Raw genomic sequence first — 27,773 nt, 5'->3', positions numbered from 1 at the left:
GATGGAGAAGAGGTCACAGACACCCGATTGGTGAGAGGAGGATGTATGGAAAGGAGGTCGTAGAAGATTAAGGTGTGATGGTGAGACAGCTCAAGTCGATCGATAGAGTTTGATCCATGATGGTTCAAGTGTCCAGACCTTTTCAAATCTTACACGGAAAGGTAGTGAGGTAAAGAAGAGGAAAGGTCAAAGCACGAATTACAGCCGATCCTTTCGTCTTCAAGTCGAAGAGCAAGTGGGTCTCATAAGCGCATACTGTGCACACATACTCGTACACACGCACACATACACAACAGCACCGGGTGAAGGACAGAATGGACCCGCCTTTCCATCACCCTTCCTTTCAACGACAGATACACAATCATGATCGCTTTTGTCTTCTTCGGAGATTATATCCTGTGGATCGTCGTTCGGAATGACCTTGCGGGTGGAGGTCCGTTTGATCATGTTTGACAGAACAGCTCGTACGTTTCGCAGTGGGCAGGTTTCAATACATGGTAACACCTGTATATAGGTCAGGACCTGCTCGAGGATCTGTCCGCATCCCTGCTGTGTTATCGCCCAGGGTGGATGGAAGCCTCGGAGTATGAATTCAGATAGGACATTTTGAGGCAACTGTCAGTATCGAAAGGCTAGTCTCGGATTCATTATTCTCAAAAGATACTGCTGGCTCTCATAAGCGTGCCACACATGGTCTCAAGTGCGATGGATTCCAGGATAGCTCCCATCTCCATGAGTAGAGCACGAACGCTTGGCTTGTCTGTGAGGGTTCGGAGATCATCTTGCCAAGACGGACAGGACTGAGTGCCACAAACGAAAGGCGCTCGAGTATCCTCGTTCAAAACGAGGCGTGTTTGGGATCTACTTTCTTTCATGGCCAAGACCCGAGGGACCGACGATCCCCGCCCATTGCCGGACCGTACGTATTCGAGTATAACGTGGGCGATTCCCTGTGATCTTCACCCTTACATTGATTTAGCATACGCATACACGCACTTCTCCGGTGATAACGTGTTCCCTGTTTTGTTCCCGGTATGCCGTCTCGCAGAGGACCCCCTTCCTCCCACTTGGTCGCAACAAGATCGAGTAACGTGTGGCTTGAACGAATGGTTACTGACTTCACTGTCTTATGCACCGATCGACAACGCCACGTACTCTTCGCTCACCTTTGAGCACTGTTGATGGTCCCAGTACCCTGCTTTTTGACGGCGACACCGATTCAAAGTATCGAGCAGCTCTCATTCCCTTCGAGTCATAAATAGAACGAAGGGGTGATACAGCTCAGGAAACAACGACACGCATACTCGACCTTTCTCGTCCACCTCGTTTAAACTCACATCCAAGACAAGTAAGCGCTGCTCGGCGTACCGGTACGAGTCCCCAACACTTTTGTCCTTTCTCGTCTTTTGCACAGCCCATGCATGATCTTTCTCCGAAGATAACGGATCTTTCATCAGGCACCGTTGACCTATCGAGAGAGATTACGCAACTTTACGAGTACTGCAGTCTTTCATCCTTTTTTGGGAGTTGGTGTCGACCGCTTCAACCGCTTCCTCGATGGTCAACGGGGGAGGGGATTTAGTGATTTACCCATACGGTGACATAAATGATTCCCATCCATCTAGTTCGGTTTGACATCATGCATACTTACTGGTATAGATTCCGTCGAAGACGTGTGAACAGCCCGGCTTTGCCGATCAATCCTTTGTCTTGCCCCTGATAAAGCCTTGTCTTCTTTGATGCTATACTCCCTCGCCTGCTTCTTCAAATTGTGATCCATCGGGGGTTCTCTTTCATCCTGTCTCAACTTGGATATACACGCATACACACAACAAGCAAGCACGCAAGCACGCAAGCACGCACACAGCAGTGTTGTCGATAACATGCCTCAACAATCACCGAAACCCACACTGGTCGTTTACGGAGCGACCTCGTACACCGCGCGCCAGCTCCTCACGTATCTAGAGTCTCATCCAGAATCATCAGCGTTCGCATTCATCTTATCCGGTAGAAATGCGGGTCGATTGAACAGTGTGAATGCGAGACTGAAGACTTCGAAAGAGATTGTGGTTTGCGATCTGGGTGACGAGGAAGCTGTCAAGGCGCTAGTCAACAGAGGCGACGTGGTGATGAATCTCGCAGGTGAGGTTGGACTGACTCATTTGCTCGATTCGTCTCTCGAAGTCGTCCAATACTGACTTTCGACGTTGCAGGTCCATACAGATGGCACAATGGCGAAGCCCTTGTCAAGTATGTCAGACATTCGATTGCGTCTCAGCGACTCCGATTTCCCGTTGACGATGTCTTACATCCACAGAGCCTGTGCCGAATCTGGCAAACATTATGTCGATCTCTGTGGCGAAGCCGACTGGTTGGCCCGAACCGTTATACCCAAGTACCACGGCTTGGCTGCTTCGACAGGAGCGAAAATCATACCCGCCTCAGGCTTTGATTCCGTGCCTTCGTGGGTGGCAACTCTGTCATTTCGTTGCAGACGGCCTGAAACGGCCTGTCAACCTTCTGCGAGTGACTTGGCTGACCCTCACGTCGACTCTCAGCGACCTCTCAGTCTACGTATCGCTTAAGACCTTGCAAACAGCCCACCCCGGCTTGACACTCGCCGACTCTACCTCCTTCTTCCAAGTCAAGGCGACAATGTCGGGTGGTACTGTGCAGAGTATGGTGTCCGTGGCCGAACTACCACCCGATCAGAGACGAAGTGGCGAATACGCTTTATGTCCCGGTGGTGAGTCACATCCGCCATCAACCTGGCCATCAAGTATCGAAGTGTATTCTGAAAGAACGCTGACCATGTTCTCCCTCCCAGTCAAGAGCCCAAAACCCGCTGCTCCGTCACTCACCTATTTCCTCCCTTCTCCACCCCTGTCTTCTCCACGATGGGCTTCGTTTTTCTTCATGTTTCCATTCAACCGAACCATCGTCCGTCGATCACAATATCTTTCTGCCCTCACTCCCGCTAGGACTTCTTCCACGGAAAGCGACGAACCGATCCATGGAGAAGGAATGGGGTATGCCGAAGGCCTCGATATTGGTGCAGGAAGATTAGGATCCGGTCTGGCCAGTTTCGGATTCTTCTTGTTCTTCGGTCTATTCTACACTTCTAAAACGGTGAGTCAAGTGCACCTCAAATGTATCGCAGTACCATACAAATCTCAGTGATATTCTTGATCCTGACTGGCTTTTGACCTCGAAATCCATACTAGCTTCGAAACTTGTTCCTCCGATTCCTGCCAAAAGCTGGCGAAGGGTCCTCGTTGGAAGAACTTGAAAAGGGCCATTACACAGTGACGAATGTGTCGACTTCTAAACCACTTCCTTTCGGCGAGACTGTGCAGGTCGTCACGAAATTCGAAGGAGATGGTGATCCAGGCTATCTCAATACCTGCTGTAAGTGTGCTACTTCAACCTCCTTGTTGCCCTTCTTCGACAAAGCGCGGCCCTGCCCTCTACATGAACACATGCATTGTGGTCTGATAGCTCATCTCCTGCCTCGCACTCCCATTCACCAGATATGCTCGTCGAATCAGCACTTTCACTCGTCCTACCTCCTCCTCAAGGCACTTCCTTACCACCGTTAGCCAAACAAGGCGGTGTTCTCACCCCTTCGACAGGTCTCGGCGGCGTACTGGTCGAACGACTCAAGCTCTGTGGGATGGTCAGGATCAGCAGCGAGATTGTCTATTCGGAGAAGGACAAGAAAACGATATAAGGTATTATGGATTGATAATACGTTGAGTTCGGGAAGATACGCACATAGACAGACATAGACACATGCATATATTCATAATTGGACACAAGTGTATCTGAGACAGACGGACTATCCACAAAATACGGGATGGGTCAGTTGAGGGTCATTTCACTATCCGATGGGCTTAGAAAGGATCTCGCCAGATTGTGAAATCCAACTCTCCTCCCTCTCTATCGAAGCAATCGGGTCCGAATCCACCTTCATCCTTCTCCTTCACCTCAATCATGAGCACGTGCTCATTCCGGCTCCCTGCCATCGTTCCCTGCCCAGCATCAATCTTTGGGATCTTCTCTGAATTTGGTCCCTCTTCCTCTTCTTGATCCTCTTCATCCTCTTCGATCACGGGCGATAACAACCTCTTCTCCCCTCTGATACCTGGCCCGATCGAGGTCGCCCTCATTCTCTGACCATCATGATGAGGATCATTGTCAATATCTTCCACGTCAACCTCCATTTCCAACTCCTCTTCATTCAGTTTATGATCCACCTGATCGTCCGAAAACACTTCTATATCGTCCATCGGGTCATCGTCGTCGTTGTCAGTCTTCTTTGTTGGGATGTATACCACCGGGGCGAGCTTCCTCTTCCATCCTTTTGGCGCGTTCGCGTGGACGAAATTCTCGGTCTTCGCCTTGGGAGCCCTGAAGACCTTGTCATTCTTGAGTTTAGTGTTCTCATTAGGACAGAAGGCAGGTAGAGTAACGTTCTTCTCAATGCTTGATAGAGCTTTGACATTCTTAGGCGGGAGATAGGGGCTTGTCTCCACGGAATCTCCCGTATCATAGGAATCGTGGGACTCATCACTACTTGTAGGTCGATAAGAGCTCGATGTGGATGTCCACCTTGGGTTTCGTCTTCTCGAAGCGCTTGAGGATTCATGAGATCTGGCAGAAAAACGACGCCTGACCCTTCTGTGACTTGATGAGCTTGAGTAATGAGTCTTCTTTCGCTTTTGATCTTGGTGTCTACGTGCTTTCTTGCTATTCAACGACGGGCTTGAGCTTGGGATGTAAGCATCGTCACTCGTGGACAAGGATGTGTTCGAATAGCAATCAGTATCATATGTGGTCGAGGAGGCAGACGTGGCACCTTCCAACACATAATTCCGGTGACGGTAACCTAGGCGGACATCGAGCGGCACCGGCTGACTAGCGCGTTGATGCTCCGCTTGCGGTACCGGGTGCGTCGTATCCTATGACCAGACATCAGTGTTTGAAAACGACTGACCATGGACTACGACCCACCCTCATGTCCCAATCTCCACTCCTGTCCCGCCCTGGGTCCAACAAGTCCAATTCGTCGTGCTCTTCAGTTGCTGCCATCGTCTCCAGTACACGGACCACCTTTTTGTTCAAACTGTGACCGTGTACAACTTGGAATCGTTCTTTCTTGCCCTTCTTCTGGGCGTCCCTGAGTGCTAGTAATTGCTGATGAGCGTCAAGGAGCTGAGAAGGTACAGCACGAGGCTGATTCGGCACTGGATTGTCCCGCGGAAACGCGGAATGCTGTGGAGGAGGCTGCACAGCCCGGGAAGGTGGGCGGACTTGGTATGGAGCTACTTGTACTGCGCTTGGCTGTTGCCATGACCATGAAGATTGCGGTTGATCCGGGTAGCCAAATTCCAAGGGTTTGTCCGCAAGAGCTGGCAATATTGGTTGAGGGACATTGACTCGCACGTGTGATGTGGGCGTAGTGAGATTCTGGTCGGCCTCTTGAGATACGACCGGCATATTGGCTTGATGTATCGGCTGAGTGAGGACTTGCGGTTGATAAGGAGTTGAGCGCCCAAAGGGGACTGAAATGTCAGCGCTGTTGCTCCGAGTCGACTCGGCAGGAGAGTAGAAGATCTGTGGAGGAGACGGGCGGAACCGAACGCGATGCTGAGTGAATGGAAGTTGATTCAAAGGATTCGTTGAGTAGAGCTGAGCAGGAAATTGCGTGGGTCTATCGTGAGTTAAGCCCGGGTGATCTGGAAGAGGCTGATACGAGGATCTGAGAGGTAAATGTGTCCGGCTATAATGGTACTGAGACACATCATGACGCTGTTGATACCCAGGTCCCCTAAGTATGCTCCTGAATGGCTGGTGTGTGCTCCCACCGTCCATGTAGGCCGCTGTGGGCGACAGGGCCGCGAAGTAGGCAGGATATCGTGCGTGTTGCTCCGAACCGGCTTGCTGACTTGGCCCCGGCGGGAAAGGGAAGACGCTTTGAGATACGTCCCCAAAGCTGGCATGAGAAGGAAAGTACTGAGCGGGTGGAGTTTGAGAATGTGAGACCAATTGTGCTTTCGGTCGGGCGAGGGTAGATCGTTCGATTAGCTCCTTCACAGACTTTGGTCGTGGTCCATTGCGAAGCCATTCCGGCAGCGGCGGTTGCTATGACGAGAAAGAGTAGTGCCTCAGCGTTCCTCTCACACCCGACAGAGTATCATGGTCCATCTTATGGAGGGGAGGAATGAAGCTCACTCACCAGGGCCTGTGATAGCTTGGTCGGTCTACTTGAGCTCAATCCCGGTCCTTTCCACCCCTGTTCGCTCTCAAACTTCTCCTTGTCCACTCCTAGTATCTTGAAGATATCTCCCTCCTTATCAGGCGCTGCCTTTTGGATCCAATCGGCCGTTCTCGAGGTTTCAGACCTAGGGGCGACTTTACCGATGATACGATCATACTTGGCATTGAGGGAGTTATGCGACCGGTTCGAAGATCGATGATAATCCGTGCTCATGGAGAGCACCATCGTGCGAGTGCACTCTGCGCGGCTGAGATCTGATAGCTTCCCGCAGCGGGAATTGCCGTGGATCGCGAATAGGGAAAAGGAACAGTCGATCTCGACGAAACTCAACAGGCATGCTCAGCCAAGGTCAGGTCTCTAGCTCTATGAAGTCCAGGCAAAGGTTTGCATATCATCTGATGGGCATGGAAATGGACCTTTATTCGATTGGCGTGGAGCAAGGTGGAAGAGGAAGAGAAACAAAAGGAAAAGTATTTGTCGGCGGATTGATTTTCTTGATTTTGTCTTTGAAAACGCGTCGAGGATGAAACGCACCGTCTCAATCAATCAATCAATCAATCAATCTCTCCTTCAAGTCCTTTCACTCTCCTTCACCCCGCTTCCAATCAGACACCATGCACTGAGTCCTCGTGTCTTGGCAACGCACATACATCTGTCATGACTGTTCATGCGATCCTTTCATCATCATATCTGTTGTCCAGCTCATGAATCAGACTGCTTGTCGCTTCACTCTTCATATCACCCGGGCCATCGAAACGCGACTGAAAGCTAACGCATCCACCGTCCTAGACCCCGCCGAAGCATTGCATGAAGCACAGCCGTACATCTACAATGTCACACACACCCCTTCCTCAAGACTCGCACTTTGTCCAGCATCCCGACCTCGATATCCTCAATCATAGACCGCACAAATTCATCAAACTCCTCTTCCAAGCCATCACGGCAACAGCCCTCTTTCGAGTATGGCCCACCCTCCTCTTTTTCGGTGGATGGTCGGCAATGATCGTCCTGGTCAACATGAAGACGGAGGCGGAGATGACTGTGCCTGCGACGATGTTGACCGTTCTAGGTGTGCTGATAATCTTTGTCCGTTCTGTGATACCAAGGACATTCCAAGCTGACCATAGTGGGGTCTCAGGTGTATTGCTCGGTTTGACCTTGAGTTACCGGTAAGGATTACAGGTCTCTTTCAATGACAAGACCGGCTCTGCGCTAACCAATCTCAACAGAACATCGTCCGCGTATAACAGCTACATGGAAGGGCGTCGATTATGGTCTCAGATCATCCTGGCTAACCGCACCTGGGCTCGTATGGTCTGGATACATTGTATGTGACTGACTCTTTCATGACTTTTGAGCTCATATTTGTTATCATGCATAGGCCCCGACTCGCTTTTGGCTACACCTCCTGAGGACCCCGAAGCAAGAGCGCAGGATACTACCAGGGCGGTATTGGAAAAGGCTACCCTAGTCCGGATGGGTTTGGCGTTCGCTGTGGCTGTCAAGCATTATCTTCGCGGCGAGGAGGGAATGTAAGTCTCTTCCTTTATCATATTTCAGGATGGACCACTTGTCGCACAGCTGAAGTCTTATTGGTCTGCTGCCAGCCTCTATGAGGACCTATACGATCTCGTCAAGTTCATTCCGTCTCTCGATCTCCCTTCTGGTATTCCAACTGCCGCAGAAGCCAACATCGCTTCTGGTCCTTTACAACAGCGGCATGTCCACTCGCCAGACTTCTCATCCCCATCATCGTCAACGGCCGAGTCCAAAATGCTCGAATCGCCAACCACCCCTACCGTGAACTTCTCGTCGAGTACCAGACTTCCTCGAAGACCTCGACTTCATCCGGCTCGAGATCCACCTGAATTCCGTTGGTCCGAGACCTTCCCTTTCCACTACTTTATCTCTCGACGTCAGAGACTCAAAGCGGAGGGCGGCAAGGCCATGAAGGAGAAGAGAAAAGCTCCCTCGCGATCAGGTGGCGGAATTGGACAGAACGTGCCGTTAGAAATCACCATGTTCATGTCGTCTTGGATTGCAGCACTTCAGCGTCGGAAAAGTATCGATGTGCCGACCATCAACTCTCTCATCGCTGCACTGTTGAGCATGTCAGAGGCTCTGAGCAGCCTGGAAAGGATCTTGACGACCCCGATTCCGTGGAGCTACAACGCTCATATCTGGGAAGTCACTTGGATCTATTGTCTTGTTCTGCCATTCCAGCTGTATGGAACTGGTTTTGGCTGGATCACCATTCCTGCCGTTGTGGTATGTTGATTGGGGCTCACGTCCCAACAATCACTTCAACATATGGTGTCGACCTAGACACGGTCAATCCCATGTGGAGATTTGCAGTAGTTCGTCGCTGACACGTAGTGCTGTCTCATCTAGATCACCTCTTACATCGTCATTGGCTTCGCAGAGATCGGAGAGGAGATAGAGAATCCGTTCGGATACGATCGCAACGATCTGAACCTGGACCAGTCAGTCTTCCGCCCGAAAATTGCTAAACAGACAGAGGAGGAGAGAAGCTGATCATCATCTTTTGTTTCTTCAGTTTCACTGAAAACATCATCAAGCAGGAACTAGCAGCGATCACCGCACGACCATTCCCACCCCCTGAAGAATGGGTCTTCACACCAAGTAACGAGACCCATGGTCGACCCGGTGTAGGTGCGGATGAGCTCGTCTCTCATGGTTTGGATGAGGTGAGACGGGGATTGGCGACTTTGGGCACGGACAACTTGGTGGAGAGGAGAGTTAGAATCACCTGTCCATGAGGCGTAATATCGACTGGAGGTCTTAACTGGCCTTTGAGATCTCCTCTTTGCTGGGCCAGGAGACGTGGTGAAGTTTGAGGAGTCGTGGGACAAGAATGGGGAGAGGTTGTATATAGAACGCAATTGGTACGGTCGAGACCTGCACAATCATCATATTACCCTGTTGCATTTGATACCTTGGTCATGCTTATGTGTGATATTTCTCATATCACATGATGTCAAGCCACAGGTCTACAAATTGCGCAAACTGATGGGTTGGTTTGCAGCTCTTGAACTGGTCTCTTTCAACCTTGATTTCCGACTGATTTTAAGCTGACTTTTCCGGATGCGCCACTGTGCGTTGCGGGACGGAAAACAGGTTCACATCCATAAATGCAATACAAGTATATGAGTCTGCGAGGTACAACGCGCGAATGGGTGGAACACGGATGATCAAAATGAGGAATGGACACAATGCCATTGCTAGAACGAGGTCGTGAAACGTAGAGGAACAAGGGACTAAGCTGCGACACCTGGTCCTTCTCCCATACCCGCATGACCATGAGCCAGGGGATGTGACGTTGGAACTCCCTGTCCACTTGCCATGGTCATTGGTATCCTGCCACCACCGGCGCCAGCGGCATTCATCTGTGCCATTCCATGACCATGACCATGACCATGTCCATGTCCGTGGCCGTGACTGTGACTGTGTCCGCCCATTGCTCCGACATTCGGAACGATCACTCTTGGACCTGGTACAGCCACGTGAATAGGTCTTGTCCTCGCCGCCAAAGCTTTCGTGAGCATCTGACCGACATCGGCGAATTCGCTGGTAGATGATCGCCAGATAGATTGGAAAGGGATGATATTCGCTTTCGCCGTATGGCCTGTGAGTGAAGGAGTAGACGACATTGAAGCTCTATTGGCAGGACTGATCCCCGTGGCTGAACCAGCCGCAGAATCAGGTCCAGCGGGGTCTGTCGGAGCTGGATTTGTCGGGGTCGTCGCAGATGTACCGAGAGAATCGAAGGTTTCTTTGACTCTTTCGCCAGCCATTCTGGTTAGAGCGATCAGATCTTCCAGTTCTCGATGTCCATCCTCATCGTCCTCCAAGCCCTCGTCTACCCCACCTTTGCCCATCTTTCCAAACTTCCTCTTCTTGAGATCTTTCCCTGAAGACGGGAGTACCTTCTTCTCCTTCTCTTTCTCCGGCTTTTCCTTCTTCGGAGCAGGTTCCTTGAAGTTGGGATTATGCTCGCGTTGCCATTCGAGATACAGCTCATCATATGAACGAGTTCGACCCTGGACAGCTCGTTTGGCTCCGACAGTATGGGTTTTGCAAGTGAGAGATCGGGCACAGGGAATTTGCTTGTCGTTGATCACACCACATTGGCGATCGAGGTTGATTGGACAGAGAGCTTTGCAACGAGCCTTAGCGTTATTTGATAAAGAGGTGAAGACGCAGACCCACCTCGTTGTCTCTTCCTCTCCGCGATCTCCAACCTCTCCCTCTCCTTCGCCTCCTTCTTCTCCAATCTCACCTTCTCCTTCTGCAGCTTCTTGATCTCACTCTTCTTGAGACCCTTGTATGAAGCGAGAGGTTCATCGTCTCCGTCTGCCGTACCGTCCAGAGAGGGTGGAGGCGGAAGTTTGACGCGTTTCTTGGGAGAAACGGAAGAATCTGAGACTGGAAAGAGTGATGTACAATGTCAGCTCAGCACGCGGCAGTTCCAAGTCAATGAGTGAAGAGCTGAGAATGGAAGGTGGAAGGGAAATGTTTCCAGACGGCAGTATGCTGCGAGCGATGTTGAGACGGGCGACACGCTACTCACCTTCCGAAGCTCGCCTCTTCTTCGAAGCATCCGTCGTCTTACTTGCCTTTGTGACTTTTTTCGTCGTCAAAGGTGTCCCATCCAGAACATGACTACATATTCCTGTCATGATAGGTGTCAGCGGACCGACATACATCCACCACGTCGACCACGAGTACGACGACCATCACATTGCTCCCATGAAGAGAGCTGATCCCGTGCGCTGTTGGGTTGAAGAAATCTCTCTCGCCGCCTGCCTCCGCCACACGAAGTCGAACTCGAACTCGTCCATCAACTCACTCCGATGTTCGCCCGCCGCCCATTCCAGCCCGACCTTCATACATCTCTTACACTTGATCATCCCCCTGCCCACTTCCCCCGCACCCGAGAGCGGATACGTGCCGAACATGTACATGTCCTTCTCCGGGATGAAATCGCCAGGCGGACGAGGTGGAATGTCCGGTACCGTCTCTTGCGAAGGTGGGGAAGGGAGAGAGAATGTGAATGGTGGAAGAGGGGAGCGGGGCTTGAGTGAGAGTGGCATCTTGGATGTATGTGTACTGAATGGATCGAATGTCTCGTTGATGGGCACGATCAAGTCGTTGTTTCACGAAAAATTGCTGATATGCTCGGGTCGGCGATCGTTCCGGACCTCTGAATGGTCACCTTTTTAATTCGGTTGAGACCCCACTCGTCGCGCCACTGCTCGTCCGAAGTAGCGAATGATGGCCCACGCTCTGCTTCGATCTCGATGCTGCGATGCGATCGGATGCGATGTGCCGAGGACTCTTGACGATTCGCCGACTCGTAGAGATCGCTGTGGGTGCTGAGACGAAATCAAAGTCCAGAGGTAATCTGAATGATCATAGTTGAATCAGGGAAGAAAAAGGGAAGGGATGGGAATCAGCGCGTGGGATCAACGTGGCATTTTTGGGTTCACCAGAGAAGTCTACTTGTGCTATGCGACCGGGTGTGCTCGATGATCCCGACTCTCCAGTATGCAGGTCTTCGCCTACTTGAGTGCACCAACAGCCGCTACTGACTTCAACCAATGACGCGAAAATAGTACAGAATGACCTCAAGTCTACCGGTTGATGTGAAAATATATATAAGACACAGAATAGCGCTTGACGCGAGCAATCACGTGACTAGCCTCTATAGTTTAGTTGGCTATAACACCCCACTAGTAAACTCGTTCACCTTAATGGGGAGGTCAGTCGTTCGAATCGGCTTGGAGGCAGCGTGTGATTTCTTTTTCCTGTTTCTAGCTTTCATTATCGTGGCTCAGGTCTTGTCTGTTCACATTATTAGTTGCCGAGACCTACTCGATCGCTGAGGCTGAGTATAAGTCTTGCACGGACCAAGAACTGTGCCCATCTGCTCAATTGCTTTCTTTTGACCATCGAAGCTCTGCGATCGGCGGGTGACACGGCGATCTCAGGCTTGGTTTCACTCAAATCCTATGCATCTAGCATGTTTTTGCTTCCTACTTGCTCGACTTCGCACTCATCTCATCACATGCTTGGTCTTCCCCTCTTCACCCCCGCACCAACACTCGCACTGGCACTTGCGCTCTTACCCAGCTTCTTGCCTCCATTCCAAGCCGTCACAGCTCTATGTTCTCTTCCGATCGCATCCTCCTTCTTGACCTTGTATATCCGAACAATCCAGTTTTCTGATGTAAATGCTTCGTCTAGTCGCACGCGGTCACATGTCAGCAGTCTCCCACATCGCAAGGGCCTTCACTTACCTAGTGTATCGAGTACGATAGGTTGTTGAGGGATAGTTTGACCTCTCACTCGATCTTGGGCGGGGTGACCACCGAAAAGCTCGGGGAATCTGTGTACCTGGAATCAGTTGCTGTACTGCTTGTTAAGAGGAGGTCTCACTCACCGGTAGTAGCTCATCTTGTACATGAGAGAGTTCTTCATGGTAGGGGTTCTGGACGATCGCGTCAATCTACTATCACAATATCCAAGCCTTGTTGCACTCACGCTCGATCATCAACGGCATACTCTCCTCGCTGAGTGAAGTAGTTGACCTCCTGAACCTCATCCGGCCAGACACCTTGTGCAATCCTTACCATCCACAGGAACTTGTTGATATCGTCTCCGGAATATCCTAGTAGACCTCCGAAGATCACCAAAACGTAATCCACATCATGCTGCCTCAAGATGGGGTACGCAACATCCTCGCTCGAAGACATTGCTTTACCGACTGTAGCAATGTGGGTGTTGTTCCAAGTGTTGTTGTCGACCAAAGTTGGTCGGTCAGCCATACCTGCGATCTGGTAACCGTAATCCCACCATGACATAACGACGGCATCTTTGGGGGTATTTTGTCGGATCCAGTAGTATGCTTCTCGGAAGTCATCGATGATGTTCTGGCTGCCATCCTGGTTACGCGAGGCCAAGACGACGGATGGCGAAGAGTACGCGGAAGATGTGACCCAAGTGCAGTGGTGGACAAAGACAAAGAGGAACAAGACGAGAGTGGAGACGACGGCAAATCGGGTGTCGAGTGCGAAGATACCTGAACTAGACTTGCCACTCAGGAGCCCAGTGAATGAGAACGGTTGACTTTGCTTAGCCGCAGCCATCTTCTTCGCTTTACTCTTCGAGACGGGCTGATCTTCGACCGCGCTCTCATCCGCGGCGTCTGAAGGGATCGCAGGGTCGATGTACGCCTCGAGAAGCTTGGAGAAGGCAATCGCGGCGGAAACACAGACGACGGGTGTGATGACCAGCATAAGTCGGACCATGACACCGGCGAAGTAGGCGCTAAGAACGGCGTAGATGATAATGAATACCTGCTCGTCACGGAGTTCCTTGAAACACCAGTAGACTCCCGCCGGGAAGAAGAAGATGAGCATTTCGAGGTCGAAATAGAATGATGGCCAGGCCGTGGGTTGATGCTCAGACACCGAAGCGATGATTGGCACTGTGTCAACGTCAGCAAACGCCCCGATAGAACGGGTGACAAAACTCACTGTGGATCTTGGCATATCCAGTATCCCACAGAGAGTAGAATCGACCCGCGAAAGGCGCAATCCACCCTGAGAAAGTCAAAACGACCAGAGCAGCGAAACTGACCACGAATACAGCAACGACAAAAGCCCTCAACAGAAGCTGGAATTGTTTGCCAGGCACCAATCGACGAACAGTTTCAACGAAAGCGATGAGTTGCAAAAGACCGAAGACACCCAAAGCAGCCATGTGCTCGGACGTTCGGATCGGAAGGAACTCGACGAAGGGGACCTGCATTGAAGCGATCGTGCCGATGGCATACCAAGAAGAGTATGCCGTGTACAATCGGTTGTTAAATCGACCCATAAGGATCAAAACGAATGCGTGGAGGGGAATCACTACGTACGGTATTTAGAATAGTAGTGCTTGAGAATAGCGACACACTCACTGTTGGTGATGAATACGTATCCTCCCCAAGCGGCCACCATCCAAGCGTAGAACAACGCAGTTACCATACCCCAAAGAGAGCTTCCGGTCTTGAGGGCTTTGATCCAAGAATAAAACGAGGCCATGAGGATGAAGATTGCGATAGCTTCGTTGTCGTATGATCCAGCGACGGACCTAGAGATATAACCGGGAGCAATGGCGATGAATGCAGCGGCGAGCAGACCGGCGGAAGGAGTAGACATTTCGGCGGTGAATCTGGTCGGAAATTCAGGTTGATACTAAAGGGGTTGGGGGGGCCGACGAATACTCACAGATAAGTGGACCAAGCAGTCAATCCCGCAAATCCAGGGGCCAGCATGACACAGACATTTCTGATATCAACAGGCATGTTGATGGCTCTCAGCGCATGCCAAATCAGACCTGACGTGACCATGAGACCGGGATAAAGGGTGGTCCCGACGGTTCGTCCGAGAGGATACCATGCTGTGGGGTCGAACCAGTTCCAAAACTCCTGTGGACAAAACATCACTTCAATGACAGCTTTCTTCAAATGAGCTGGAGTCACGATTTGACTCACGTAGAAACCATCGTTGACTAAGACTTTGGAAGCTCGGCTGCGAGGCGATTGAGTCAGATGAACCCGAGATATAGATAAGATGATACGCACAAGTTGAACCACGGATCACTATGATTCAAACAAATCCAAAGTTAGTGTCCTCAATCACAACGCGTTTGTAGCTCTTGCATTTTGCGCTATCGCCCAAGCCATGACTAAATTATATAGGAACAGAGATGAACTTACAACTCATGAATAACACTCTCGAATCTGATCACCGCAAACAATCTACTCCCAATAGCTGCCCCACAAATCAAAGCCAAGATGACGAATCTCAACAAGCTCTCCGTGTTATTGATAGCGGCAGGACTCAGTCCGTTCGGAACGGGATACGCCAATTTGTTGCCCTTACTATCGAAAAAGACTGGCATCCCTCCTCCGGGACTGGGGACCACATGAGCGGCTGAAGATGATGATGATGATGGGCCATTGGGAGGTGAAGGTGTCTGAAGCTCAGGTGTGATAGGTGTGCGAGTGTCGAAAGAGTTCGTTTGGGAGGGATTGGACGGTCGGGCTTTCGAAGGTGATTTGGCTGTTTTGGGTGCCATGATGGATGGATAGATGGTTAGGTGAAAGGTGCTGCGGAAGAGACAAGGGAGAAAAGACAAATGCAGTAGCTGGCTTTGTCGGGCCAGCTTCTGAATTTTTATCAGGGGACAGGAAGACCGAGGGAGAGGAAGGAGACCACGCTGAGCTGCTTTGATGCGTTGGCTTCACCTCAGATGTCGAATGGCATTACAGTCCAATCCAGAATTGGACAGACCAATTGGTACGAGATGCAAGTGAGCGCAAGCAGACAACGGATCTCCGGCATGACGTGGAACGCGACGGATTAATTATTCCCCTCACATACTTCACTGAATCTCATATCGTCTCTGCCCACCCTTTTCTCTTGTCCCTGTTGCACTTGCTTCGCCTCGCGATGCACATCCTATAAGTTACGGGAAATGCACTACGAGGAAAGCATACAGCAGTTCGACAAGAGTGTTCGATAAGATAAAAATGGGGAACCTTTCGATAAGTCTTGCAAAGCGAAAGAAACCAAAAAGAATGCCTCCAAGCCGATTCGAACGACTGACCTCCCCATTAGAGATCGAGATGATTTACTAGTGGGGTGTTATAGCCAACTAAACTATAGAGGCATGATCTGATATTTGAGTCAAAATATAGTGTTTTATAAACTCAAAAATGGCACGAGTCCTCTGAGATTGCATGACTACTCCAGTCAAGTACTAACAGCGCGAGTGATTCTTGCCTGGATTTAGGAGGGTCTATACAGCAATAGCAAGAATAGCAGACTTGCAGAACGACACCCTGCCACCACCTCGGACAGGAGAAATAGTTCATTAGGTGTACTATCAAGGCTGATACTTTTTATTCCACTTCGTCACTAATCTGTCTACGCCGTTTCCGATACCGTCTCTTCTTCTCACGAATCGTGGTCTATTCCTCATAGTACTCTCCCTCTTCAGCCACTTCTGCACCTTCGACCTCGTACTCCTCCTCCTCGAGATCTGCGTTTGCATCTAAAAAAGTGATAGAGTTGGTCAGCAACAGGCTCAAATCCGTGTAAGCGATGTTACGCACATTGGTCGTATTCGTTACACAAGTCCGCGAGGTTCGCCTCGGCTTCTGTAAACTCTTGCTCGTCCCTATCGTGTTGGCAGTCAGCATCGATCGTGCACAAAGATTATGGTTCGGTCCAAGCAGAGTCTCCGATAGATCATGTGAATGTTGGACTCACATTCCCTCGCCAGTGTACCTGATGATGTTGTCAGTGAAAAATTCTGCGCATTGGTTGACCAACTCACCAATGAGTAAATGCCCTTCGCTTGAACAATTGTCTGAATTGTCCGTGAGATCGTTTGAACACCTCTGCGGGCAAACAATATATCAGCTTCGCCCCTTCTTCAGAATATACATTGCTTACCGCTGATAGCAGTAGTGTTCGCAACGAGAGTGGCCGCGGACGTTTGGCCGAGAGGCGGCACGGTGCAAAGAGTAGTGAGCGAACTGTTAGGGATCTACAACGGCTGTCAGCTCGTAGGTCCCAAACATACTCAGTGTCCACTCACCCAGGGAACGAAGTGCTCGGAGTTCTGACCAGGGATTAACTTTGGCAGACCTGATATATCAAGTCTTGGCGACCTACCTTGTTGTGGAAGTCCCACACGGCGTTCTCAACTACAAGAACAGCAAGTCGTCAGATGCTATATCAGTGAGTCATGACGTCCACTTACTGTCCCTCATGCTGAGCTTTCCTCGGTATGCCACGGACACGGTAAGGTACTTGCCGAATGAAGGGTCGATAGCCGCCAGTAAGCTTCGTTTTTGGAAAATTGCGGCAGTAAGATCGTGAACGTTTGTGCCCTACGGGAAGTCAGTCAAGAGTTTTGCAACAACGACATCACCTACGGTGTATGCCTTGGCGGCGGAGCCGACGAGAGGCGCGTAACCAGCGGTGAAGAAATGAAGACGGGGGAAAGGGACTGTGGAAAATCAGCGTAGATCAGAATAAGATTCGACGAGAACTAACCCATATTGACAGCGAGTTTTCGGAGGTCAGAGTTGAGTACACCGGGGCTGTGAATTCAGTCAGCAGAGCTCACGCCTAGAAAAAGAGGCTTACTCACAATCGAAGAGTAGCTGAATGACAGATTGGATGTCAGCTTCGTTTCATCACACAAGCATATGAACTCACTTGTGAAACCGCACATGACCTTTGCAATCAGAGCGTTGAGCTCCTTGTAAGCTGGCGAGGGGATTTTCAGGTCGCTGACACAGATGTTGTACAGAGCCTCGTTCTGCACCCAAGGTCAGTTCTGGTGGTACCGCGAATACTCACATCGATACAGCATGTGATATCACTGTTCTCCACCAGGTTGTGTGTTGACAAAACCGTGTTGTAAGGCTCCACGACTGTGTCCGAGACTTTGGGAGAAGGAAAGATGGAAAACGTTGCGAGCATACGATCAGGGAACTCTTCACGGATTTTACCGAGAAGGAGAGATCCAAGACCTGAACCGGTACCTCCACCAAGAGCTTCTTGTCTGTCAGTGACAGCAATGGGCACAGGAGGAGCAGAGTGACTCACAGTGAAGGACCTGGAACCCTTGCAGGCAGTCTGCACCTTCTGCTTGGTGTCTCAACACGTCCAGGACGGGATCGATCAGCTCGGCACCTGTTTTCGAATAACGTCAGTCAAGCTTCTCGCCAAAAACATCACACCCACCTTCAGTGTAGTAACCCTTTGCCCAATTGTTTCCTGCTCCACTCTCGCCGTGAACGAAGGTATCGGGTCGGAAGAGGTTAGCCAGGGGTCCAGATCGAACGAGATCGACGACTCCAGGTTCCAAGTCGACTTGGATCGATCGGGGAACGTATTTCCCATTTCCAGCTTCGGTGAAGTAGACATCGACTGAAGGAGGGCATGTCAGCGGTGAGCGGACATGGTCCGCTGGTCCATATACCTTTGTCAATCTGCTGAGCATCGTTTCCAATATATTTTCCGCTCTCTATACCAGATATGATCAGAGGTTGAAGCTCATTGCGAAGCGTAAACAATGCTCACTGTCCAGGCCATGTTCCTAGATCATGAAGGAAAAGGTCAGCTGAGTCCACATTTTCATTGAGTCTGACGAGACAGCTCACCTGAAGTATATTCTCCCAGAAGGCAGTACCAATCTGGTTACCGGCTACGAAAAGGTCAGCACAACGACGTTACAAGTCAACCTCGTCGGGAAATAACAAACCTTGACCGACTGTGAGGAGAAGAAAAATCAGCTTGCATGCAACATGACAGTGCAATTACATTCCACTCACCAGAGACGTTGATGATTTCTCGTCCCATAATAGCAAGCTTGTGAAGGAGGAGTAGAACTGATGAGTGAAGAGAACGAAGTGATGTCAAGGAGGAATGTTAGGAATAACAATCCATCACTCGAGGTGTGTGTATGTTATGGTGGCCAAAGCAGAAATGAGTCTGAAAGGGTCCACACGCGCAAAAAGCACGCGCTGGAATATGTCCCCCCACGTGGTGAGGGTATCCAACTATCAATATATATATAACACACGTCATTGTGTCAAGACCAAGGTTTTCGAATCCCCCGTTGTTTTACCCCGCAGGGTAGAAAAAGGAAGTCAGGTACGATCGGGTCCAGATGCTACATGCTCAATTATTTGGGAACGCGTCGACATCATCGATAAATAGCTCCACTCATGTTCAAGATTAAATGATGAGCTATGGGGTCATGTCCCCCCTTCCTGCAACGCTGGAGGCTGGTGTGTATGTGCCCGTTCCATGAGGATGATAGCCACTCTGTGTGGATGACTAAGGCAAGGATGCCGACACCCAAAGCATTGTTGATCCTTTGGGACGGAGGCGATCCCGAAGTAACGAGACAAGACGGACTCAAAAATAAAATAAAAAGTCAACGCCACCCGAGAGGGTCGCCAAGACGTCACTCGTCGCCCCCTCCTTCCTACTTCATCTTTTGAGGAGATTGGTTTTCTCCTTCCTATCTTCCTTCTCATGAATGATTGATGTCCATTTCCTCCTCAGCTTACATGGTTGTTGCTCAGATTCATAGACATACCCAGGCTACGATACCAACTGTCATATCTTATCTACATTGAATCAACCTCCATTTTGGGACGATCAAGCAACGATGGGGCGAACCACTCCTCTTGCCCTTCTCTTGGCAGTCACACCGTTGGTCCACGCGACACATCTCAGCGACTCATTGTTGAACAGGGTATACAATGTGATGAACCAAGTGTCTGTACACAGGTGCGTCCAGCTATTGTTGAACCTTCGCTTGCTGCTTGCTGATTCAAAGAGAGTAGTTGGGAGAATGGTACGAAAGCAGAAGCGATACTCGAAGCGACCTATCCTTCTCTCTCAGTGTTCTCTCCCACGGATCCCGTCCCCCTTCCCAGCGGTCTCTCGTCAGGTCAGGTCGGACAGATCATCGACGTTGCTCAGACTACCATGTCAAATCGACCGGCTACCAATCTCTCTGCGCATGGTGGAAGTCGTCTGTTGAATGATGGCGCTGCAGGCGATCCTGCCAGTCTGGGAATTACCATCATGATCGCCAGCACCGCGACGGGAAACGCGCAGGTCAACGGAGTCAGCTATGGGGATGCTGTGAACACAGAGCTGAACTACATCTTGTACGATGTGCCAAGAGTGAGTCTCATCATGTCAATATTGTCGATCGAGGTTATCGTTGGTGCATGTGCTGAAGGGAAATGCGTTCAAGACAACCGCAGGGGCGATCTCACATCGAGCGGATCAAGCTCAACTTTGGTCAGATAGCGTGTATATGGTTCCTCCTTTCCTAGGTACATCAATTGACAACATCCCTCGGTGGTGTGCGTACGCTGACGTAGGGTCCTAGCTTACTACGGAGCTGTCAACAATAACCAAACCTTGATACAAATCGCCTATCAACAATGCTCTCTTTACCGAAATGCCCTTCGTCAAAGCAACGGTTTATGGTATCACATCGTCGATGGGACTGGTACTTCAGATCCGAATCCTTGGGCTACTGGTAATGCATGGGCTGCGGCTGGGATGTTGAGGGTCTGGGCAACGATCCGATGGAGTGATTACGCGTCACAAATGTCGAGCCAGATGAACGACCTGCAAGGTTGGATCACAGAGATCTTCGATGCCGCGCAGGGTTATGTCGTGAGTTAGCTGTCGGGAAGAGTTCCGCTTATACTTGCAGACCAGTGACGGACTTCTCCGTAACTACATCACCGACTCCTCGAGTTTTGAAGACACTTCCGGCACGGCGCTCTTTGCCGCCACAGGACTGTGAGTCAATAGTTGCCCAAACATAAAGCCCTATACTGACCTCGGACCGAAAGCCGCTTGTCTACGTTGAACATCACGAATAACTACGTCAACACGTCCCTCAATATGCTGTCTGCACTTTCAACACACGTCAACTCGACCGGTTACCTCACACAGGTGGTCAACCCGAACGATTTCACCAAGCAAGGCGACCATTCTCCGGAGGGACAGAGCTTTGTCGTCATGGCTTATGCGGCCTACAAAGAGTGGGACGCTTTAGGCAGGGCTGGAGCTCCCGGTGGCGGTGGCGGTGACCCATTAGGCCAGAGCAGTGGTGCCAGGATGAGGGTCGTGAGCGTGGGTATGGGGCTAGTTTTAGCATTTGCTGGTATTATCGGCTGGGTGACGATATAGCGTGGAGAAGAAGAGTGGGCGAGGACAGTGACGCGATCAAAGATTTGATGATATAACGGATACATGGCGAGCTCTTTTTAATGTCAACATCTAGTTTGGAGTCAGGCGATTTTTGTCAGTTAGTTAGTATACATGTGTATTGTCATGCCCTACCATTTAAAATCGTAGAACTTTGACCTGTCTGCCAAACCTGAGCTGTGACTGTTGTACATCCCCATAGAATCCAACACTTTCTATATATATGACCCGTCCGTCGTCTGGTATCTTATCTCGCAAGTCGAATCCTTCCTTTCGGCGGATCTGAATCATCTGACTCTGCCAAATTGTGAACAGCTGCCATGAGCCACCTAACGTTACGAACATGGCACATCGTACGTTACTCTTATTTCTGGGCCGTCCATTTCCCTTTCTCTGGCGTCGTGGAATGCACATGGGAAATCGCGGTGTGGATGGATAGGCTGAGCACCAACCAACAATTGATCTTCCTGCTACTGTACTCGACCTACTCGTTTCATCTTCCCTGTGATCAGACGGACACGCAAGAATCTTCTTGTCCTTCACCCCATCCTTAAGATCGGTCGATTGGATCCAGTGAGAGAAGCTCAAACCTTCCATGACCTGCAATTGCAACATATGGCATGCGATACCGTACTGTATGCGAACGTGGTCCATAAAAATCAGACAAGATCAAGGCGTATTTCTTTCTTTTCGTCCTCAAGGCACAAGATCTCGCTCTATATAGGCCAGGTATCCAAAGGCGAAAACGGATAAACAAATCACAAAACGGCTTAATCAATTCGACGGGCGTCAAGAGCCCAAGAAGCACAAGAAAGACCTGATCGAAATATGGAAGGGAATGATATATACAGAAAGACTGGGTATCGTATTGTGTGCTAGAATGTCGGATATCTCGAATACGAAAGGGTCTGGAAATCAAATTGAGTCTGGTATCGGGTATGGCTAGGTCGAAGGAACTGCAAGGGAGATTATGATTTTGTTCCCTTGACATTTTGAGATAACCATTGGAGACCTTCGAACAAGCCTTCCCCGGTGGTCGCGCAACTGCGGAGGAGAACTCAATTCAGTGAACGCTACACAATTTGACTGAACACACCATACTCACCTCGGATGGACATACCACGACCTGTCCCTCATTTTGTGCAGACCAAGCTTCTCTGTCACTTCCGCTGGAGACATTGCTAAGACCGGATATACATCAGCTGTCTCCATCCGCCGCTCAGGAGCATCTGGTGTAGCTCACCATCCGGAAGATCCTGCTTGTTGGCAAACACCATCAAGAGACAATTTTGCATTTCCCTATCGGTAAGGATTCGATCTAACTCGTGTCTCGCCTCGTCGATTCGATTTCGGTCACCAGAGTCGATCACAAAGATAAGGCCCTGTGACGATGGTCGGCGGCGCTATAATGAACATAACGAGAGTGAACCCACTTGAGTACCAGTGTAGTAATGTCTCCACAACGGTCTGATCTTATCTTGCCCTCCGACGTCCTTTGTTCAAAGTCAGCATTGCATAAGATACCTTCTCAACGACAAGAGGAAGAGGACTGACCCAAACGTTGAATTTAACATTCTTGTACGTTACTGTTTCGACGTTGAATCCGACAGTGGGGATAGTGGTGACGGACTGGTTGAGCTTGAGTTTGTATAAGATAGCTGTGGAACGCTCATCAGCTATCCTGCATCTTATCACACTCAGGCCACAAGATAGAGGTATGTCGAAGGAGTAGAGATTCGAATTCAGGGCCTTGACGCTTATGAGGTGTGAGCAAGATTTACTCACTTGTCTTTCCAGCAGCATCCAATCCCAGCATCAGAATACGCATCTCCTTGTTCCCGAACAACTTCCCTTCACGTCATACCGGAATTGTCAGCCACCGGGGAAAGCAACAAAGTTGAAGCAAAGGGAGATGGCATCATGAGAACTCACCCATAGCCTTACTCAGAGAGCCACCCATGATGAGATCACCCTACTCGTCTCACGAATGTGTGAAATAAAGTGAATGGATGGAGCTGTATCGATAGCGAGCGAAAGATAGATTTGGGCGGAAGGATGATGTCGACTTGCGCGTGTTCGCAATAAGTGGATGAAAGGAATTCGGTTGTCGGTCTGTACCGAGCAAAGTGCAATCGACAGGTTGATCGCGTGTGAAGATCAACGACGAGGTGGGTATCGAAAAGAGTGACTTGAGATTGAGTATATGATTATATTAGTTTTATCTTGCGTGTGGTGATACACCTAGAGATCAGAGTCGAATGGAGAGGGTGCAAACCAACTTCGTTCTGAAACGCTCAGAACTCTCTATTCCTCTTGAGTTATTGCTCGACGAACGCGTATCGGGGAGAAGGAGTGGGGAATATATTACGTAAACAAGCGAGAGGTATGGAGGGGCTCGCCATGACTTAGCATACCACGGGTAAATGCCTTATTGCCGATGAATGTGGCGGTGGAGGATGCCGCCGGGTAGGAGACAGCCCACACAAAGTCACATGATCTTTCGGTGACACGAGTTTCCACTTTTTTATTGTGAGCGACGATCCAACCATCTCGAGTAGAATTGACAGGTACATTTCGAAGATCACCAGTATATCTCACATTAGCAGTACACCGAATCCGCTCAGCAATGCCATCTCCCACACGAATTTCCATCCGAGACGTAAGTCTTGTACTGCAATCCACCGAGCAGCTGCTCACTAATGCTGCCACAGGCTATGGACCTTCTCGACGACAGACGTGTCAAGTCTGTCCGACCTCTCATTCCGTAAGTTGCTCTCAACGTTCTGGGCGGAAACAACACTGAGATCAAGACGTTACAGGCCTCAGATACTGCTCGAGGAGTAAGTGAAAGAGAAATGATACCTGCAAGCTGTTCTTGCTCGCTGACATCTTCATCTTGCAGGCTTCCTCTTTCCCTTCGAGGTGCTCAGACTGTTCTCGACGGTCGCAGACAGGTCGAGTCTGTGATCAAGGGCGATGACGACAGACTTCTGGTGGTCGTTGGGTAAGTACCTGCTAGACTTCACTGTCTATCATATACCAACTAACGATCTGTTACAGTCCCTGTTCAGTTCACGATCCCGAGCAAGCTATGGTCTACGCTAGACGGTTGAAGGAGTATGCCGACGAGGCTCAGGATGATTTGGTCATTGTCATGCGTGTCTACTTCGAGAAGTGAGTGACAAAACCTGTCAGGGTCTTTTCGAAGCCGTCACAGCTGATGAACTGTTTCTAGACCTCGAACTACAGTTGGTTGGAAGGGTTTGATCAACGGTGAGTCAAACCGAACATACTGTTTTTATGATTCATTGCCTGACAATTTGTGCCGCTGTGTAGATCCCGACATGAACGGCTCGTACCAGATCAACCGAGGCTTGAAGATCGCCCGAAAGTTGTTGCTGGACATCACCGAACTTGGTTTACCCACCGCTGGAGAGTTTTTAGGTAGGTCTGTCAATGACTCTTGTCAGACACTATCGGCTAACGCACCCTCAGATGTCATCTCACCACAGTACCTTGCCGATCTCAGCTCTTGGGGAGCTATCGGCGCTCGAACTACCGAATCTCAAGTTCACCGGGAACTGGCCAGTGCTCTGTCCATGTCTGTCGGTTTCAAGAATGGTACCGACGGGTCTATCGATATCGCCGTCGACGCCATCAAGGCTGCTGGAAGCGGTCACACCTTCCTCTCAGTGACCAAGCAAGGTCTATCGGCTATCGTCGAGACGATCGGTAACAATTCGACTCACGTCATTTTGCGAGGATCGTCAAAGGGTCCTAATTACGCCGCGGAGCATGTGGAGGCTTGTGGAGAGAAGCTGAAGAAGTCCGGATTGCCCGCTAAGCTCATGGTGTGGCCCTTCGCTTCCAATAATGGTGCGAGATGCTGATGACCGGAACAGATTGACTGCTCTCACGGAAACTCGTCCAAGCAACACGTGAAGCAGATCGAAGTCGGTCATGACATTGTGAGCGAACCGGTCATTACTTGATTGGCTGAGACTGACGTTACCTCTCAATAGGCCGCTCAAATGGCTTCGTCCGGACCCACATCTCAAATGATCATGGGTGTCATGATCGAATCTAACATTCACGAGGGCAAGCAATCCGTTCCAGCAGAAGGGCCCTCAGGTCTCAAATACGGTGTCTCCGTCACCGACGCCTGTATCTCGTTCGAGCAGACTTTCCCTCTCCTCGACGAGCTGAGAGCGGGTGTGCAAAAGAGACGGGAGGCGGTGAAAGCGAAACGTGTGAACGGGGATTGAAGTGCGGACAGGTAGATTTGAAACAAAAGCACCCGTATAGGGAGCGTTGTACAACACATTGCATTGCTTGTTGCGGCGGATCCATAGAACGGCGAGGCATATGGGCGATGCCTTGCCTTCCATTGAGGCGAATCGAGTGATACTGTTGAATCATGGGCCGTGCCCACCGGCAAACTGATGAACTCTTCTTGAGTGTTGTCTTCGCTTTGTTTGGCGTCTGCCTTTTTGTGAACAGGCTTGAACAGTATCAGTAGAACCGACTCGGTGTCATGATGTCAAGGGCGAACCTAGTTTTCTGTCCCGTCCGACATGGGACGAAGCGAAACGCAAACCCTTGCAACCATGAAGGAGTTATAGACGTTGATGGTTATGATGCTCAAGATTTTTCATATCAAATAGGCAGTGAGTGCATGTGCAACCTGGGTGTGAAAGCTGCAACAGATGCGATGCGAGGTTTTGTCTTCATGCTATAGTCACCGACGTACGTGACGGTCCCCTGACGAACGAACCAAGACACGACCAGCCTTCATAATACTTTCGAGTACTTGGTGACCCATCGAAACCGAGGTCCTGACAGAAAAAGTGCTAAAGCTGTTCGTCCTTCGATTCCCCCCAGCTGATGCCACGATGCCACTCGACCTCTGTATTTCCTCTATACCCCTGTTACCGTCATCGACGACGGTTTGCAGCTCTTTCAAATCTGTAACTGATGACGTCGTATGTCATTCATATACCTCCCCCCCCTTCCTCCCCCCTTTTTTTGAGAGGGGAGATGATCGGCAGGAAACGTATGGGATCCCGGAACAATTACCCCATCTGTCGCAGGGTATAGAGCAGGTATCGGTACTTTGGTAATGTTCCAGGATGCGTTTTCGCTTGCAAGACCAATTGCCGCAGATTCTGGTACTGAATAGCAATAATAATGATAGTAATAATAATACTGGATAATGACCCGCACATGTGCCTCTCTCTGTCTCCAGGCTACAAATGGTAATGTTTCCAAGAGCAAAAGCGGGAATGCTATCGGAAATGACGTTTGGGAAAAGTGGGGCAAAAGGGAAGATATCTCTCAGGGCGGTGGGTTCGTTGTACTCGAGCGATGTACTTTTGTCTCGGCCCTACGTCATAAGTCAGACCCAAAAAAATTACCGAGTTTAGTGAAGTTTAGGGGAAAAAGACGGTACGGCGCAACGAACGGGACAGGACAACACTGCTCGCAAATGACAAGCCACTAAAACAGGTCTGGACCATGTACAATCCCATCACCACCACCCATCAACTTAGGTCGCTTTCTCGATCGTCCATCTTTCTCTCTTTTCTCTTTCACTTCTTCTATACACAGATCACAACTCACACAACACAGCAGCGTTACGACCGCAGAGTCAACTCGAGCGATCAAGACACATACACACATCACCTCCGCTTGAAATCACGCACAAGCCACCTCCGCTTGCGAAAAAGTCAAAGCACCGACTTTTGATCACCTCACCCTCCTTTTTTACCCACCCCAACCTCTTCAACAACACTTACGATGGTCTCACCAGCGTTCCCAGGGTTGTTTTTCTGTGCGGCTGCAGTCGTGTTGCTTGTGTTCGGTGAGAATTGAGCTGTTCAAGCATATAAAAACGGCCGCTAATGTGGTCAAAATCTGCAGCCTCTGTATCTCCCCCAGCGTGGCAAACCGTCAACTTCCTTAAAGCTTCATCTGGAGGTAGCGAGACGGTTTACGGTGTCTTCGGACAGTGTGTAAGAGGTGGAGCATGTAGTCACAGATCGGTAGGATACAACTTGGATGCAGGTGGACTATCGTGAGTATGACAATTTAATATAAACCAGAATCATTTGGCTGATAAAAGCATAATTACAGTGGCTTGAACTCCAAAGTCCTTCACAACCTTACCTACACCATGATCCTCCACCCCATCGCCGGCGGATTCGCTTTCTTCGCCCTCGTTTTCGGTCTCCTCGGAGCCTGCGCTGCTTCCCGAGTCGCTACCATCTTCATGGCCCTTCTGTCCGCTTTGGGTGCCATCGTCGCTCTTGTCGTTTTCGTCATCGACATGGTCCTCTGGAACGTTCTCAAGAACAGGATCCACGACGCTGGTGGTTCTGCCAGTCTCGTAAGTTTTCATCTGCGATCGAATCGTTCGAAAGAAAACACTGACCCTTCCGTTTAGGGTAATGCCAACTGGCTCACCGTTGGTGCCGTCGTTTCCCTCTTCTTGGCCATGTGCACGTCCGTCTGTGGATCATGCGGCCGATTCGCCAGCGGACGAATGGCTGGTGAGAAGGTGAGTCTGTCGCTTACTGCACTCTGATTTCGTATGGCTAACCTTCTTCGATCCTCCAGTACTAAACTTGCGCCAAAACAAACCCCAGACACCGTCTCGACCC

General features: G+C 50.1%; 10 protein-coding genes and 2 non-coding genes across 12 annotated transcripts; 6 read left to right on the top strand and 6 right to left on the bottom strand.

The window, feature by feature from the left end:
• Nucleotides 1-1,883: 1,883 nt before the first annotated feature.
• IAR55_004103 (uncharacterized protein) lies at nucleotides 1,884-3,730 on the top strand (the record flags this gene model as incomplete). Its single annotated transcript, XM_066947204.1, has 7 exons — nucleotides 1,884-2,142; nucleotides 2,214-2,250; nucleotides 2,318-2,464; nucleotides 2,559-2,746; nucleotides 2,828-3,129; nucleotides 3,225-3,408; nucleotides 3,531-3,730. 7 exons carry the CDS (start codon nucleotides 1,884-1,886, stop codon nucleotides 3,728-3,730), a joined length of 1,317 nt encoding a protein of 438 aa, XP_066802583.1.
• Nucleotides 3,731-3,893: 163 nt separating this feature from the next.
• On the bottom strand, nucleotides 3,894-6,493 carry IAR55_004102 (uncharacterized protein; the record flags this gene model as incomplete). The annotated part of the gene is made up of 3 exons (XM_066947203.1): nucleotides 3,894-4,961; nucleotides 5,014-6,144; nucleotides 6,239-6,493. 3 exons carry the CDS (start codon nucleotides 6,491-6,493, stop codon nucleotides 3,894-3,896), a joined length of 2,454 nt encoding a protein of 817 aa, XP_066802582.1.
• A 618-nt stretch (nucleotides 6,494-7,111) lies between these two features.
• On the top strand, nucleotides 7,112-9,060 carry IAR55_004101 (uncharacterized protein; the record flags this gene model as incomplete). Its single annotated transcript, XM_066947202.1, has 7 exons — nucleotides 7,112-7,349; nucleotides 7,419-7,449; nucleotides 7,510-7,607; nucleotides 7,662-7,812; nucleotides 7,888-8,548; nucleotides 8,672-8,763; nucleotides 8,838-9,060. 7 exons carry the CDS (start codon nucleotides 7,112-7,114, stop codon nucleotides 9,058-9,060), a joined length of 1,494 nt encoding a protein of 497 aa, XP_066802581.1.
• A 498-nt stretch (nucleotides 9,061-9,558) lies between these two features.
• IAR55_004100 (uncharacterized protein) lies at nucleotides 9,559-11,394 on the bottom strand (the record flags this gene model as incomplete). The annotated part of the gene is made up of 4 exons (XM_066947201.1): nucleotides 9,559-10,457; nucleotides 10,511-10,726; nucleotides 10,872-10,973; nucleotides 11,151-11,394. The coding sequence occupies 4 exons, from the start codon at nucleotides 11,392-11,394 to the stop codon at nucleotides 9,559-9,561; spliced, it is 1,461 nt and encodes a 486-aa protein (XP_066802580.1).
• A 607-nt stretch (nucleotides 11,395-12,001) lies between these two features.
• IAR55_004099 lies at nucleotides 12,002-12,090 on the top strand. The gene has a single exon. It is a non-coding gene; the product is annotated as a tRNA-Thr (tRNA).
• A 274-nt stretch (nucleotides 12,091-12,364) lies between these two features.
• IAR55_004098 (uncharacterized protein) lies at nucleotides 12,365-15,427 on the bottom strand (the record flags this gene model as incomplete). The annotated part of the gene is made up of 10 exons (XM_066947200.1): nucleotides 12,365-12,543; nucleotides 12,601-12,689; nucleotides 12,744-12,791; nucleotides 12,845-13,790; nucleotides 13,840-14,214; nucleotides 14,265-14,518; nucleotides 14,575-14,774; nucleotides 14,841-14,877; nucleotides 14,931-14,948; nucleotides 15,066-15,427. The coding sequence occupies 10 exons, from the start codon at nucleotides 15,425-15,427 to the stop codon at nucleotides 12,365-12,367; spliced, it is 2,508 nt and encodes an 835-aa protein (XP_066802579.1).
• Nucleotides 15,428-15,930: 503 nt separating this feature from the next.
• IAR55_004097 lies at nucleotides 15,931-16,021 on the bottom strand. Its single transcript has one exon. It is a non-coding gene; the product is annotated as a tRNA-Thr (tRNA).
• Nucleotides 16,022-16,322: 301 nt separating this feature from the next.
• IAR55_004096 (uncharacterized protein) lies at nucleotides 16,323-18,729 on the bottom strand (the record flags this gene model as incomplete). The annotated part of the gene is made up of 20 exons (XM_066947199.1): nucleotides 16,323-16,405; nucleotides 16,467-16,531; nucleotides 16,624-16,641; nucleotides 16,691-16,754; nucleotides 16,810-16,903; nucleotides 16,955-16,978; nucleotides 17,032-17,063; nucleotides 17,120-17,249; nucleotides 17,295-17,368; nucleotides 17,416-17,462; nucleotides 17,513-17,525; nucleotides 17,581-17,677; nucleotides 17,725-17,921; nucleotides 17,974-18,060; nucleotides 18,112-18,297; nucleotides 18,350-18,394; nucleotides 18,451-18,466; nucleotides 18,531-18,574; nucleotides 18,632-18,640; nucleotides 18,702-18,729. 20 exons carry the CDS (start codon nucleotides 18,727-18,729, stop codon nucleotides 16,323-16,325), a joined length of 1,353 nt encoding a protein of 450 aa, XP_066802578.1.
• An 817-nt stretch (nucleotides 18,730-19,546) lies between these two features.
• Nucleotides 19,547-21,096, top strand: IAR55_004095 (uncharacterized protein; the record flags this gene model as incomplete). The annotated part of the gene is made up of 6 exons (XM_066947198.1): nucleotides 19,547-19,668; nucleotides 19,725-20,070; nucleotides 20,144-20,225; nucleotides 20,282-20,571; nucleotides 20,615-20,703; nucleotides 20,757-21,096. The coding sequence occupies 6 exons, from the start codon at nucleotides 19,547-19,549 to the stop codon at nucleotides 21,094-21,096; spliced, it is 1,269 nt and encodes a 422-aa protein (XP_066802577.1).
• A 986-nt stretch (nucleotides 21,097-22,082) lies between these two features.
• Nucleotides 22,083-23,074, bottom strand: IAR55_004094 (ADP-ribosylation factor 6; the record flags this gene model as incomplete). The annotated part of the gene is made up of 7 exons (XM_066947197.1): nucleotides 22,083-22,158; nucleotides 22,220-22,295; nucleotides 22,358-22,496; nucleotides 22,548-22,607; nucleotides 22,669-22,772; nucleotides 22,900-22,965; nucleotides 23,047-23,074. The coding sequence occupies 7 exons, from the start codon at nucleotides 23,072-23,074 to the stop codon at nucleotides 22,083-22,085; spliced, it is 549 nt and encodes a 182-aa protein (XP_066802576.1).
• A 666-nt stretch (nucleotides 23,075-23,740) lies between these two features.
• IAR55_004093 (3-deoxy-7-phosphoheptulonate synthase) lies at nucleotides 23,741-25,379 on the top strand (the record flags this gene model as incomplete). Its single annotated transcript, XM_066947196.1, has 10 exons — nucleotides 23,741-23,773; nucleotides 23,826-23,878; nucleotides 23,934-23,954; nucleotides 24,017-24,118; nucleotides 24,175-24,288; nucleotides 24,350-24,387; nucleotides 24,451-24,558; nucleotides 24,610-24,965; nucleotides 25,017-25,082; nucleotides 25,137-25,379. The coding sequence occupies 10 exons, from the start codon at nucleotides 23,741-23,743 to the stop codon at nucleotides 25,377-25,379; spliced, it is 1,134 nt and encodes a 377-aa protein (XP_066802575.1).
• A 1,531-nt stretch (nucleotides 25,380-26,910) lies between these two features.
• IAR55_004092 (uncharacterized protein) lies at nucleotides 26,911-27,735 on the top strand (the record flags this gene model as incomplete). The annotated part of the gene is made up of 5 exons (XM_066947195.1): nucleotides 26,911-26,974; nucleotides 27,034-27,187; nucleotides 27,247-27,499; nucleotides 27,557-27,670; nucleotides 27,730-27,735. 5 exons carry the CDS (start codon nucleotides 26,911-26,913, stop codon nucleotides 27,733-27,735), a joined length of 591 nt encoding a protein of 196 aa, XP_066802574.1.
• Nucleotides 27,736-27,773: the final 38 nt, after the last annotated feature.

This window comes from Kwoniella newhampshirensis, chromosome 7, assembly GCF_039105145.1.
Source record: "Kwoniella newhampshirensis strain CBS 13917 chromosome 7, whole genome shotgun sequence".
NCBI lineage: Eukaryota > Fungi > Basidiomycota > Tremellomycetes > Tremellales > Cryptococcaceae > Kwoniella > Kwoniella newhampshirensis.
The sequence above is the reverse complement of the archived record's forward strand: the minus strand, read 5'-3'. Positions and strand labels throughout refer to the sequence as shown.